Source organism: Rhea americana, unplaced genomic scaffold, assembly GCF_003343005.1.
Source record: "Rhea americana isolate MKP2758 unplaced genomic scaffold, rheAme1 scaffold_19, whole genome shotgun sequence".
Lineage (NCBI taxonomy): Eukaryota > Metazoa > Chordata > Aves > Rheiformes > Rheidae > Rhea > Rhea americana.
Genome location: NW_028186038.1, coordinates 314,968 through 327,768, shown reverse-complemented (window position 1 = coordinate 327,768; position 12,801 = coordinate 314,968). Strand labels below are relative to the sequence as shown.

Sequence of the window (12,801 nt, the reverse complement as noted above, 5' to 3'; positions counted from 1 at the left end):
GGCCCGGCTCCTGTCTCCGCTCACGGATCCCTCCGCGGGCGGCGAGGCGCGGGGCGGCTTCGGCCCGGCGGCTCCGAGCCCGAGGGCGAAGGCGGCAGCGACGACAGCGCGAGCTGCTGCTTTGTACCGGGGAACCTCGCTCGTCGCTCGCTCACTGCCACGTCACTCTCGCCACGGCCGCCCCGGCTCCAACGCGGACAGATTCACGTCACGCTCGCCACATCCCCCCGCCGCGGCGCCGCCCCCGCCGCACGGCCCCGCAGCGCGGCGGGGACTACAGCTCCCGGCAGGCGCTGCGGCGGCCCCGCGCCTGGCTCGCCTCTAGCCGCTCGCCGCAGCGCCTGCCGGGGGACGTAGTTGCGGGCGTCCGCGGCGGCCTGACGGCAGCTTCCGGGCGCCCCGGGGCGGGCAGAGCGCGGCATGCCGGGAAGCGCGCTCCCCGCGGGCCGGGCGCGGCGGCGCGCCCCCCGCTCGGCCTTCCCCCACCGTTACCTCACGCACGGCCGCTCTCCCGCTTCCTCGGGCCGAAAGGGCCCCTCGGAGCAAGGGAGTTAGGCTAAACCCCCTCCCGCCCCCCCCCAAGCAAACAGAGGCAGGTAGGAAAGAAGCGGGTGCACGATTACAGAAACATATGGATGACAGCAGGGTTGCGTTAATACCCGTTACTCCTAGGAGCTGGGCGCCCTGCGTCGCCGTGGAAGCTGCACAGGCAAGGCGAAGGCAACGCAGCCCTGGGCGCAGGGTGTGGGCGGTCTGTGCGTGAGGGAGGTGGCAGCRCACAGGGAAGCACAACGAAATAAAAGTGAAGGAAGCAATGTTGTGGCACGTGTCCAATTTTTTGAGAAGTAGGATGTTAAAAGGAAAATCTCTGATCATTTTTTGAAAAACAGAAGTACACTTACTTTATTTCCCCTTTGATTTTTGAGTCTTCTAGTGTAAGGGGCAGGCCCTTTAAATGAGGAAAATCAAGTTAGTAGTGATGCAATTTGCTCCTGTTTTCAGCACCTGGAGCAGGAGAGGCAGGACAGTCGCCATATGCATGTAAGCAACATTTTAATAGTACAGTGACATACTGCTTATAGGTTCTGCCTGGCCCCAAACCTGACAAATCCTCCTCCTATCCTTGAAATTTCCCTGAACAGGTACTGAAAGACACGCAGGGGATGAAGCTGCAAACTGACCCTAGGCAAAARTCATCCATGGAAATGCATCACAAAGCATCACACTTTTATAAAAAACAGGCTTGTACAATTTCAAACTGAGTTTAGAGTTCAAATGTTCTCATATATACATAAATATATATGCACACACACACACTATGTTCAGAGACTCCAGATAATTCTATCGATTATTGAAATATAGAAGGTAAGTCTAAAGGAAGAAGAATTTTATTTTGAAGATAAAGCATTGTTGGTTAATCTTCACAACTAGAAACAAGGGCGTGAAGGTATATTCACAATTCTGTGAGATCAAGTGTTACCTACACAACTTAATGAAGACTCTGCTAAAATAAAACTACTGAAGCTATCTTAATCAGACTTTTTCCATTTYATGGAACAGACCATTGTAATTAGCATTGCTGGGAAGTGAATGGACATGATAACTCTAGATACAGAATCATTTATAGTACTGGCCAAAAAGAGAGAGAAGGAAACTGCACTTCTTTCCCTCCACCTTCAACCAGCTTCACCTGGTTACTGTTTATCAAAAGCAGAACAAAATGAGCATGCTTTGGAACCAAAAGCTTCAACTTCACAACCACTCTGCCACCATTTGTGGTCACTATGCCACCATTTCTGTAATAGCCCCTGTGACAGCTACCATAACATTTCTATAGCACAATAATAATTTAATTTGGGACAGCATAAAGTAAGATGCATTTAATACTTAAATAATCGAGCCCCCTACCCCAAGGAAGTAGTGGCTCAACCAAATGTCCTAAAATTTTAAAAGGAGTCAGGCCCTAGCTAGGCTAATTAAACAGTATGGCAGTACATGACAGCTAACACTTTCAGAATATAAGCTATTTACTTTCCATTAAAAAAAAACCCAACTATCTTTAATGTTCTTGATAAAGAGGTAGTTTTGAATACAGCTCCACCAGTAAACTACCATACCTAATGCTCAGCTTAGACTGTTTTTCTCTCCCACGTGATATTGATAGCCTTGCTTCTGATTTTTTTTAAAGCCAACTTAATCATTACAGAACTTATTTGACCACATGGTTAACTTGCCTTTAAAKTTGTTCCATTGTTTATGCTTCTGTTTAAAATTTTAAAGTTAATAGTTTTCACCACAATTACTACCTCTGGTAATAACTAGAGGGAATAAAATGTAATTTCCTGTTAAGATGGAACATGGGAGACACCTTATTAAGATGTACTACGAGTACACACAGAACAGTGTACGTTCACTATTTGTCACTGCTCAGACTCAGTCAGCAAAAAGCAACCCATATACTTCATTTAAGTATACAAATAACATAAGCAGCACAGACACTTAATGTTTGCTGCCAGATAAACTTAAATCACTTGTTGGCTGCACATGTGCCAGTATGGTTTTAACCAGTCTTACCAATTAAGGGTAACATCCAACATACAATAGCAGCACAGGTCTGAAGTAACCAAAATCTGATACAACATTCCAGCAAATTCAATCAGGAGATTTATATTTATTTTGTCTGGTATGTGTGATTAGGTAGTAATGTTGCTTATTTAGTTTCTGCTTTTCTGATCAGAGGCATGCTGAGTTTACTTTCCTGCTACCCTAAGGCAGATGATCCTGATTCCTTCAGATGGCCCAGCTGGAGCCCTTTATCTTTAGTGCTTCTTTACTACACAGCTGTAACTTGTTTTAGGGGGTCCTTTTTAGTTATTCAGATGTTTTATCCTTCTTCACTTAAATGCATTGTTTGGATGGGAAAATGCCCCTAAATCAGAGGAAAAAGAGGTAAAGTTATTGAAATTAGTAGTTCTTGTATTGTCCTTTAGCTTTCAAGCCTCAGATGAACAAGGGCTTAAGGGCTCCTATGAGCTCTTTCTCTCCATTTCTGTATTTTAAACACACTGAGTTAAAAAAAAAAAAAAAAGAAAAAAAGGCAACAGGGATAGGAAAATTCCAGTTCACCAACTAGTAACTGCCTTCTGTAGCTGATACAAAGCCTCTGCTACAGCACTATGAGTAGCAGAAGTRCCTCTAGTAAAATGCACATGCTCAGTGCAAAGGAACTGGAGGGGGACACAAGAAGATCAGAAACCAACGAAACTGGAAGGCTGCTCCTATATTAGTGGCTATGTTTTGCCTACATTTGTAGTTACAGGGTCCAGCCCCTTTGACCTACCTTTGCTAAAAGCATTAGAAATCATTGACAACAGTGAAAAAAAAGTAACAGCACAACTTTTCCTTTTGCCTTGCTTTTGAACAAGCTGCTAATTCTCTTGAAACACCTAGTTATTTAGGGATTTAAACTAATACCAACTCCATAAAAGAAAGCTGAAGCAAACTTGCAGGCTGCTTCCCACGTCAATGTTTTCCAAGGGCCTCTGGGTCATGCAGAGGAAATAAACCAAATATTGTAACGTATTTTGTTGGGAACCCAGTCCCTGCCATTTGCTTTCTTGAAGATCCTGCAGCTCTGTCACACAACAACCACTTACTGCATGATCGAACTACAACAGCACTCCATCACATCATGTATTTCTGGTCATCTAAAAGGAACAGATCATGGCATGCAGCTTAAGGCAGGTCACAGTAGAAGCAGTCTCTACAAGCTGCTGAACAGCTTCAGTTAAACAGATCACATCTGTGATCTAAGTCACATAACTTTTCCAAAGCAACAAAAAAAGAGAAAACTTTATTTTTACAAAAATACATATTTGCAGTCATGTGAAAATAGGTTACCACAGTTGCTACCAGTTAACATGGTTCCAGGAAACTACATAGTGCTCCAAGTTAAATATTTAAGATAATTTAGTGTAAGAATAGCCACTTAATTTCTGGACTAGAAATGCTATTCAAAGTGTGCAAAAAAAATTGCAAGTTAGAAATTAATGCCAAAGTGGTGTAGTTTAAGTAGCATAACAGATACATTAAACATCTGGTCATGAATAATTGTATATAAACCGTAACAGTATTAAAATACATATATTTTTTCATAAAAATACTGTTGTAACATTTTATATCTAAATAAGACATTTTTAGAAAGATCATATGAAATATCATACAAAAGCATTTTTTTATAGTAGGATTACAGTGTCCTAAGGTTAAAAAAATGCTATCCAAGCACATAAAAGAATTTATTGATAACTGTGATCAACTTGTCATGCACGAGTGTATGCTGTGCATACACTATAGCATTAAGCTTATTCTATGTGAAATGGGTCAAAGAATATAGCTTGCTGAGCAGCTGAATTCTTATATACCACTGAAGCCTGTCCAAGAAAATAAACATCACATTCTTGTTGCTTAATACGCAAGAAGAAATTCTTTATGCATGAGTACTATATGCATATACTGAAGAATAACTTGGTACTACAATCTTATCTTGCCATAGTTTGACCTTTGGATACAGCTTTCTTCAGCTGAAGCCAAGAGTATTTCCCTCCCTCCTGCCCCATTTCCTCCTCAGAGGCCCTGTGATATAAGAAAAAAAAATTTTTTAACAGAAGGCTGACTGCTATGATCTCCAACTGAAACACACTATCTCAGCTAACTACTGAAATCAGTTATTTTTGAAACTTGCTGTATTTATTTTCTCTGATGACCACTATGTAGTTACATTTACACTGGTAATCCATTTTAAATCCTGAATGTCAGCAGTTTAAAACCACTAATTAGAATATCATTACTTTGTATTTAATTAAGGCATGTGAATAAGAGCACCCTAATTATCTGACACTGAACGGAAGAGACTTTCCTCTTCAGCAAATGTCAGCTGTCTTCTTTAAAGATATTACAGTAATATGATCATTGGAAAGAGGGTAAGAAAGAGAAAAGAAAGTTAGGAACGGATCTGATGCTTTCACTTGTCTTTGTGAGAATGCTCCTATGGGAGCAGTTTTGAAAGCATATTTACCAGCAGAATACCTCAAATGCTACATGTTCTGACCGAGTCACAAAACATGCCAGTTGGGCTTATCACAGATGAAAGCATTGAAAAAAAAAAAAAAAAGCGCCAAACATTTAAAAGCAAGCAGATACTACATCAACATGAGAGTACAGGATCTATATCGCATACCCCTGAGTTAACGTGACTGGGTATAGCAGCACCAGTTAAAATTATTCTGCAATGCCAGCACTGCACTGTGGTCCTATACTATGGTATAGTTTCATATGCCCACAGATTTTTCTTTAAGAGCACTTATTTCAAACATAATTAAACACAAGACTTTTTAGTTGCATTGGTATTTAAATTGAAAATATAGTGAAAAATAGTATAATGGACTACACTATCAGTATAGTCCATTTGTAGTGTTAATGTACTGTTTAAAACTGTGTTCCAAACCTTGTATGCCACTGTCCTCTGTGAAATTCATTTTGCCTTCTCTTTGCTGCACACAGAAAAAATCCCCACAGAAATCATGTTGTGCCAGTTTTGAGCAAAATGTCCTGTAAATCATCTGGAAGTGCTAGTATAATATCATCAATGTGTGTCTGCAGCTTTTTCAGTGTGTCAGTTTTCACAGGAAGATGTTCTCTGCCAGCCTGCAACTGCAAAAGTACAATAAAGCACGTTTTCAATTAAAAAACACAATTTTACTTTAATGCACACCAAAATGACCTATTAGTAGACCTGGAAAATGAATTCCTAATTTGCCCACTGAGTAGGAATTTGGACAACAGCAGGTTGAGACCTTTCCTTAATATCCACACACCAGTGTGAGATAATGCTGATTTGGGGAGACTTAATAATCACCAGAAAGTCTGGTTTTCTGCTTCCCTGATGATTCAGTTTTGCTCTTGCCAAATCAGTCACAAAGTTCCAACTGGCTTTAACAAAACTAAATTGATGAAAAGAGTTAGTTTCTGACATAGTTGGCTAATGTTGGGAAGTTTGGGGATTGCAAAAGATGGTAAGAAAGAAATCAATAGCTTAATCAGAAGAAATCACTCACTCTGGTATTGAATGCTGACTAACTTTTCAGTCATGGCTGAACTGAACTATTTTTCATTTAGTAATGTAGGTGACTGATTCCTTGACCTACCAAGATCTTAAAGCATATTTTCATTTGAARTGCCTGCGAACACAATACTTTGTCTAGTTAAGTGAAGCAAATTTTAGTCACATTTCGCTCAGTTACTTACCAGTTTATTCTTTAGCTTTAAGACAAGATCTACCGTTTCTACTTCAGTATGCTTCTGACTCCAGAAAACCAAGTTCTAACAGAATAAAAATTAAGCATTGAAATATTTATGGCAACATAAACAATTTTCAGAAGTTATTTACATCTACTATTCAGAATAGGTCTTCTCCTTTTCCTTATTTCTCAAGCCACTTAAATGCATTTTACTCATCTACTGTCYGTAGTGTGAACTATAAGATCTGTTTTATTTGCACGTTTCCCCAGTGTTTAGCATAACGGCAGACTAGGGCACAATCACTATACATATATATATATATATTTATATGTATAAATATATACACACACTTTTAAAAGTGCTAAACAGGCTTAGTTTCAAAAACAGCATCTATAATGCAAAATACTAGTGAATGTTTTTTGAATTTAATCTTTCATCATGCTGGTAAATACAAATAGCAACAGGCTATTTCTAGGGCCTTAAAGGAGATCTACCACACAGTAGATAAGTAATAAAATACACTCATTAAATGAACTTCCCTATACAAATTCTGTTCCTCTTCCCCCTTCACTATTCACCTACTAAAGATATTTGCTCTCRTACAAAAAGATGTAAGTCTTGGATCAAAAGAATAAAGCAAATAGGGAGCACCATCAGTAATACATTCATCTTGGTAAAGAATTAGTAACATATATTTGAATAGATTCTAGGTAATATAGTTGACCTAGCTATTACCCTGCAAACTATTTCTATTTGAACAATCTATTTCAGCTGCTACAATGTACTGTTTGGGAACCTACAAGGCAAGGGATAATAGCTTTTTTTTTTTTTTTTTTTTAAAGTAACTAGTCCACTTTTGGGTGTTTTTTTTTAAGCTATGATGTTGACTTTTTTTTTTCTCTCTATTCATTATTTATCTTGCCATCCTAACATCTGATTTCCTCTTTTAATAATTGTATTTCAGCCAGCTGTTCTTACTCAAACACCTGAAGTAGGTATCAGCATGATACCCTACAGAATGCATCTTATAACTTAGGATTACATATATGGCATTTTGTTAAATATCAGTAACAGATTTCACTTCTCCGTTTCCAATTAATATGAATCAGTTCTAATTGAATTCTAGATACTATCAGTATCTAATTAGTTGTCAATTTTCTGTGGCAGTGAATTTATACCTACAAAGAAAGTGGAAACACTTTTAGTAGTGATATATTATCTATCAAATATAATACCAGGGAAGGAAGCTGAACAAGGTAACAATATCAAGTAGGAAGAAAAACGTTTTGAGAAAAAGAGCAAAAACGGACTGAAGATTTATTTTAGAAATAGTGCTAGTTATTACAAAAATAAACTGCGTTTTATTATTGTTCTCTTTTGCTATGTTGGTCTATACTTGGCTAACTAATTTATATTTTACCCAATTAGACTTGACAAAGTCATCAACATTTTTATGTGCACAAACAATGTAAACGGTCACGATAATACTGACATTGAGGAGAATTTTAATATAAATATAATCATAAGCACACATTTACCAACCTCATTACAGAGTGCTTCTAAATGAAGGGCCTCCAATTTCTGCGTCATTTCTTTCTGCCGGCTCCTAAACCAACCATCAAAGTTTGGCGATTTCAAAAAATGCCTAGTAAAGCACAAGGAGAAATCAAGTTAGAGCTAGGTTAAACACAAAAACCCAAATGCTGCTGATAAACAAACACCTATGGTGTTGGTAGTATTTTATGAAAACCATCATTAAAAGGTTACAGAGAAGCCAATTTAAATGGGTATTAGAAGTCTGCTAAGGGTTAGCAATTCTTATTACAGCACATATTCTAAAACTAAGTCTTACGAATAAATATTCAAATCAATAGACGGAGTTTGCTCAAACATTCATATTACTGATTTATCTTCATTTAAGTTCAGTTTAATTTCTTATGTCGATTAAAGAAAGAACCTGTAAAGTCCTATCCAGTCTCCTTTTAAACCTGAAGTGAGCTGTGGTCCTGCTTTCTCCAGTGTCTTCATGAAGTCTTCTTGACTGAACTGTCTCAGCTGTGGTGGACTCTGTGGCGAGAGAGAGGAAAAAAAGATTAATTAGCATAACATCACTTTTTCCTCTAATCACCAACTTCTGTCTAATTGCAGTTATATATCCTTACCTTCCATGGCGATATACATTTTTGCAGAGGCATTAGACTTGCCACATAACGTTCCTAGGGAAAAGCAGAAGAAAGGTTGTTTATATAACCACTATTTAAGATACACAGTCCACATGTATGTTTACTCATCACTCGTGACCACAGTTTTCAAGAGCATCTGAAAAGGTCATACATATTTAGCACATGCATATGTAAGAAGCAGTTTATCTGATCCCATCTGGATTTTTCAGCTACAGAACTTCACATCAGCAAAATTCAAGGAGGACTTTAGAGGAAAGGGAAAGGAAGGCAGGAAGCAAATATATAGAGAATATACAACCTGAAGTCCAACTACTAGTAAATAATCTCTCTTCCCAATTTAGTGTCAGTCCACAGGTACCTTCTCCTAAGTTGTTTCCAAGCATTAATCCCACATTGTATCAAGTGTCTAGAAGTGGATTTTAGAATTCCTCATACAAAAATTAACTGCAAAACTGTCCTGCTAAATTCTGTATCAGCTTTGTAAATCCCTGCAGTGGCAATACTTGGCAAACACATAGTTCAGATGCAAAAAACATTGAACAAGGTAAAGGAAAGGGAGGTGAATTTCAAACTCTGAGGAAGGATTAGAGATTTCCTTCTTACTCCGTGTTTAAAAAAAAAGCAAATAATAATAAAAAAATACATATATTAGTTTTACTTCGCATAAAAACTACATAGTACATCACAAGTGAACATCTGAAAATGCTGTCTAGCAAAACATAGAGGAGTGTTGCCTTCTGAGATCTAAGTCTGATGTTTGAGTGTATAATGTTTCATCTTAGACATTAAGCTACTGCCTTCAATAATTTAGTGCCCAGTGTCGTAATTAAAGAAATGTAAGATTACAGTATTTTAGAAAAGTTAATACACGCCTTAATGTGAAATTTCTCTAGCACAAATATGATCCACTGTGACTAATGTTAAACAAAAAACATAAACCTCCACCAAATTTAACCCATATTATATATATACATATATATATATAWAAAAACCCTTTGTATAACAACTTACTAATGGAATAATGAAACTTTCTGTCAACTCCAAAAAATAACGCCGAAGAATCACACTCTGTGCTTCTGTGGGACGTTTCTGCTGTACACCCTTTAAAAAGGGATCACAATACAAGTCTGTTATCTCAAAGTAYGTAAATATGATTTTTTTACAATAATTATTCCAGTATTTCTGTATTCATTTGCCACAAGCTTGCATGCAACACTGCTCAGCCCAAACCTTTAAAGCGAAACAATCGCATCAAGTACTTGAGCAAATATTCACTCCTCCTTTAGCTGTTATATTTTTTACACAAATTTTAGTGTCAAATTCATGTGGGAAAGGAATTTCTACAAATAAGCCTTTATTTAAGTCAGAATTTGGAAGCTCTGATTCTTGAATATGTCATATATGAGATTTCTAAACCAAACAGACTGAAGGTGAGTGAGAGACCCCAACAACCCAAAACTTAGATAAATAAATCATTTAAATTCACTAAATTATTAAGCTAACTTCTTCAGTTTCACCATTCATACTGTTATAGAAATTGCTAATAGAAAGGCACAGGTACATAAATATCCGCATGCCTTCTATCATGAAGATCTTAACATTTTTTTCTCAGTTATGAATTCAGGTGAAGAAAACTCAAAATCATTTTACATATGTAGACAGACCTCAGCCCTAAATAAATAAAATCACAGAATCACAGAATGGTTGAGGTTGGAAGGGACCTCTGGAAATCATCTAGTCCAACCCCCCTGCTCAGCCATGGTTACCTAGAGCATGTTACACAGGATTAAGTCCAGGCAGGTTTTGAGCATCTATAGAGAAGGAGACTCCACAACCTCTCTGGGCAACCTGCTCCAGTGCTCCATCACTCTCACGGTAAAGAAGTTTTTCCTCATATTCTGCTGGAACTTCCTGCATTTAAGTTTGTGCCCATTGCCTCTTGTCCTGTTGCTGGGCACCACTGCGAAGAGTCTGGCCCCATCCTCTTGACACCCCCCCTTAAGGTATTTGTAGACATTGATAAGCTCCCCTCTCACGCTTCTCTTCTCCAGGCCAAACAGGCCCAGCTCTCGCAGCCYTTCCTTAGAGAGATGCCCTGATCATCTTCATATCCCTATGCTGGACTCTCTCCAGCAGCTCCACGTCTCTCTTGTACTGAGGAGCCCAGAACTGGACACAGTACTYGAGATGAGGCCTCACCAGGGCCAAGCAGAAGGGGAGGATCACCTCCCTCGGCCTGCTGCTAACAGTCCTCCTAATGTACCCCAGGATAAACAGAAGAAGAAAGTACACAGAATTTGGAAGGGATAGGCTACTTGGGAGGAATGTAAGAATGTTGTCAGAGCACACAGGAATGCAATGAGGAAGGCTAAGGCCCATTTGAAATTAAATCTGGCAAGAGATGTCAAGGACAACAAGAAGGGCTTCTTCAAATATATCAGTAGCAAATAAAACCTGTAGCATAAGACAGTACACAAAATTTCTATTAAGAGCAGACTTGAAGTATTACCTTTTGCAAGTGTTTTATGATTTCTTCATCTTTGCTTAAATATGTCTTATAAGATGTATAAACCCCTAAAGAGAAAAAGGGAAAAAAAAGGGAAGAAAAAAGAAGCAGTATACAACCAAAAGAAAAATGGAGTATGCTTTTTTAAAAAGCTAGAAAAGACTAGATGCTTTAACTCCAAAGCAACTTATTACCAGGTTTTGAGTCCAAAGTTTTTAGATTCTTCAGTTTTTTCACTTTCACCTGCTTTGGAACTTCACCTGCCAAAATATTGAAGGCCATTTTACTATAAATCTTCACTCCTAATATAAATACTTTAATTAATACATTATACATTGCACTGATTTCTTATAAGCTAGTAGTTCTACRTAGAAGACAAATCTACTGTAGTAAGAGGCATCACAAACAAGCATTGAAGAATATATCCAAAACAAGCAGTAAACAGACAAACATCATCATACAGGCTTTTCGTTTTATATAAGAGCTCCCTGTCAAAAAGAAAAGGACCTCCTGAATCAAAGTAGACAAATAAAAATAATGTCTACATAGCAGTGAATATATTTTTTGTTAATATCAAATTTTATTCCATCTTCCTTCATTCTCTTTAGGTGAATGTTTCAAGAACAAGTCTTTGACCAAAATACGATCAAAATAACAACTGTTACACATACAGAATTTAAACAGTAGCCATGAGTTAAGAATATGATTTCAAGTCTCCTTTTCAATAGGCCAAAGTAGGACGAGTTGTTTTGGTTTTTGTCAAATATATCCTTCTCCAGCTAGATATAGCCTCCTCCAGTCTCTAAATCTTGCAGAATTTTGTTCTTTGATCTGGTTGGATGCTAGACTTCAGAAAAAGTAATAGTATAAAYTACTACTGAAAATGCCAGGCTGGGTAAAAAAGGAACATCTTTGTCGAAAAGAATAAGCCTGAAATTTTTAAAGGCATCTGAGACAGATGCATCTCTGGAACTTCCTGACTAAGCAGATCATTCCTCTGCATCAAAACCTCAGAATTTCATCCTTGAAACTGCATACCAATTTTGAAGGCCACCTGCACATACAGCTAAGTGGAGGTTTGATAATTTAAGTTTTTTTTTGTTTGGGGCCTTTTTTTTTGTTTTTTAACTTCAATTTCCTAAACATCAGCTAGCTGTTTTCCAAAATTGGCACTCTGAAGTGCAGACCAGCAAAGTATTTTTAAGTTTAAAGTAACATTTTAAAAAAATTGCCTAGCTGTATTACATAACCTTTAACTAATTTAGTATACCTGAAATGGAACATAACTACTCTACAAAAATATAGTATTATCCTAACTGAATATTTATGAATTCTCACTTTCAAAGTAGAATAGTGAACCTGTCACAGTAAACAACTAAGTTCAGGAACTTCATTTCATAATCACAGTATTGCAGGGTTTTATTACAGCCTGGCAATTCATATGTCATCCAAAGTTTACAATGAAGTTCTACTCAATAAAGAAATCATCAACTTGAACAATCAATAATTACTAGAGTACTGCAAGATTAGAAATATTTTGTTAAAATGCTGTCAGCAGCCATCTTTTTATAATATTTTAACTGTACCATAACAGTAATTTTTTCTTATTTTCTTTGACTAATTTATTACATTCTACTCAGCCTAGAATTAACATCAGAAATAATTTATGTTTTTCTGTGTATTGCCTTATTGGTAAACAGACAAAACCAGGTTTGTGTGAAAGGTTAGGTAAAACATTACTACTATTGCGTATTACTACCTTTACCATTTAAGATATTAGATTTGGCAATATAAGATACATGAAACTCAAGAACA

At 37.7% G+C, this 12,801-nt stretch overlaps 2 protein-coding genes across 2 annotated transcripts in view; both read right to left on the bottom strand.

Moving 5' to 3' along the window:
• ARF4 (ARF GTPase 4) overlaps positions 1-5,572 on the bottom strand; it is a 16,955-nt gene extending 11,383 nt beyond the window's left edge. The window contains exon 1 of the mRNA XM_085302333.1: positions 5,504-5,572. Within this exon, the coding sequence (XP_085158459.1) occupies positions 5,504-5,534 (31 nt within the window). The 5' untranslated portion in view covers positions 5,535-5,572. The remainder of the gene's footprint in view (positions 1-5,503) is intronic.
• The window catches only part of DENND6A (DENN domain containing 6A), a gene marked incomplete at its 5' end in the record, with an annotated part of 24,900 nt that continues 15,933 nt past the window's right edge, over positions 3,835-12,801 (bottom strand). The window contains 8 exons of the mRNA XM_085302544.1: positions 3,835-5,709; positions 6,304-6,378; positions 7,840-7,942; positions 8,255-8,364; positions 8,460-8,513; positions 9,492-9,581; positions 10,990-11,054; positions 11,181-11,246. Of these exons, the coding sequence (XP_085158670.1) occupies positions 5,578-5,709; positions 6,304-6,378; positions 7,840-7,942; positions 8,255-8,364; positions 8,460-8,513; positions 9,492-9,581; positions 10,990-11,054; positions 11,181-11,246 (695 nt within the window). The remainder of the gene's footprint in view (positions 5,710-6,303; positions 6,379-7,839; positions 7,943-8,254; positions 8,365-8,459; positions 8,514-9,491; positions 9,582-10,989; positions 11,055-11,180; positions 11,247-12,801) is intronic.